The sequence below is a fragment of the Aplysia californica genome, unplaced genomic scaffold (genome assembly GCF_000002075.1).
Source record: "Aplysia californica isolate F4 #8 unplaced genomic scaffold, AplCal3.0 scaffold01473, whole genome shotgun sequence".
Lineage (NCBI taxonomy): Eukaryota > Metazoa > Mollusca > Gastropoda > Aplysiida > Aplysiidae > Aplysia > Aplysia californica.
In genome coordinates, this window is record NW_004798743.1 from 43854 (window position 1) to 44931 (window position 1078).

The following is a 1078-nucleotide window of genomic DNA, read 5'->3' on the forward strand; positions in this document are numbered from 1 at the left end:
GCCAAAAAAAAAACCCAACAAAATTTGGTACCAAAAAAGAAAACGAAATTGAAAACAAAAAAAACCAAAAAAAAAAACCGTTAGTCTCCCACAAGTAAGGGAAAAGTCAACAGTCAGGAAACACCGTCAAAACGACGAAAGCAACAAGAATTGTAACGGCAGAAACATTTAACAGCCATAAAAATACAACATCCATAGCGTTGCAAAAGAAGAGAACAGGCACAAAAATAGCAACAGCGCCTAATAAAAACAACAAGCAAAACAACAAGGGGGGGAGGGAGATCTCCGACAACATCCTTATAAAATATACAAATACAGATTGTGACAATGCATACACAGCTCTGAAACTCTTTTCCTTAATACATTATGAGGGATACCGTACAAAGTCGAAAGCAAAACTTAAAATCAGTTTAAAAACATACCTTATGAAATGCCATCTCGATAGTTAGTCCTTCTTATTCATAGTCGTCTCATATAATAATATATTCATAATGTGACGTGCGTATCGTCACTGATTGCGCTGTGATGGGACGCACGTCTGCTTATTATGTGTTAGCGTTAATCTAAAGAGCACCCTCCCACCACCCAGGCAACACCCATCAACCACCCACAACCTACCTGTGCCCGCACAGTCACAGAAGTAACCGCTGATACACCCACCAACCACCCCACTGATACACCCACCAGCCGCCCAGCACCTACCTATGCCCGTACAGTCACAGAAGCACCCACCAACCACCCATGTAGCACCCACCAACCACCCACGTAGCACCCACCAACCACCCACAACCTACCTGTGCCCGCACAGTCACAGAAGCACCCACCAACCACCCATGCAGCACCCACCAACCACCCACATAGCACCCACCAACCACCTACAACCTACCTGTGCCCGCACAGTCACAGAAGTAGCCGCTGATACGACTCACGCACAGTCCGTTGACGCAGGGCTTGGTGCGGCACATGTTGAGCGCGCTCTGACACGTCACGCCAGAGTAGCCTGGGGACGACACACACACACACACCACATACAAATACACACAAATAGACACACATACCACACATGCAAACACACACA

At 46.4% G+C, this 1078-nt stretch overlaps 1 protein-coding gene across 1 annotated transcript in view; it reads right to left on the bottom strand.

Moving 5' to 3' along the window:
* The window catches only part of LOC101858382 (protein crumbs), a gene marked incomplete at both ends in the record, with an annotated part of 42266 nt that overhangs the window by 34976 nt on the left and 6212 nt on the right, over positions 1–1078 (bottom strand). Inside the window, 1 exon segment of the mRNA XM_005112894.2 lies at positions 887–1000. Within this exon segment, the coding sequence (XP_005112951.2) occupies positions 887–1000 (114 nt within the window).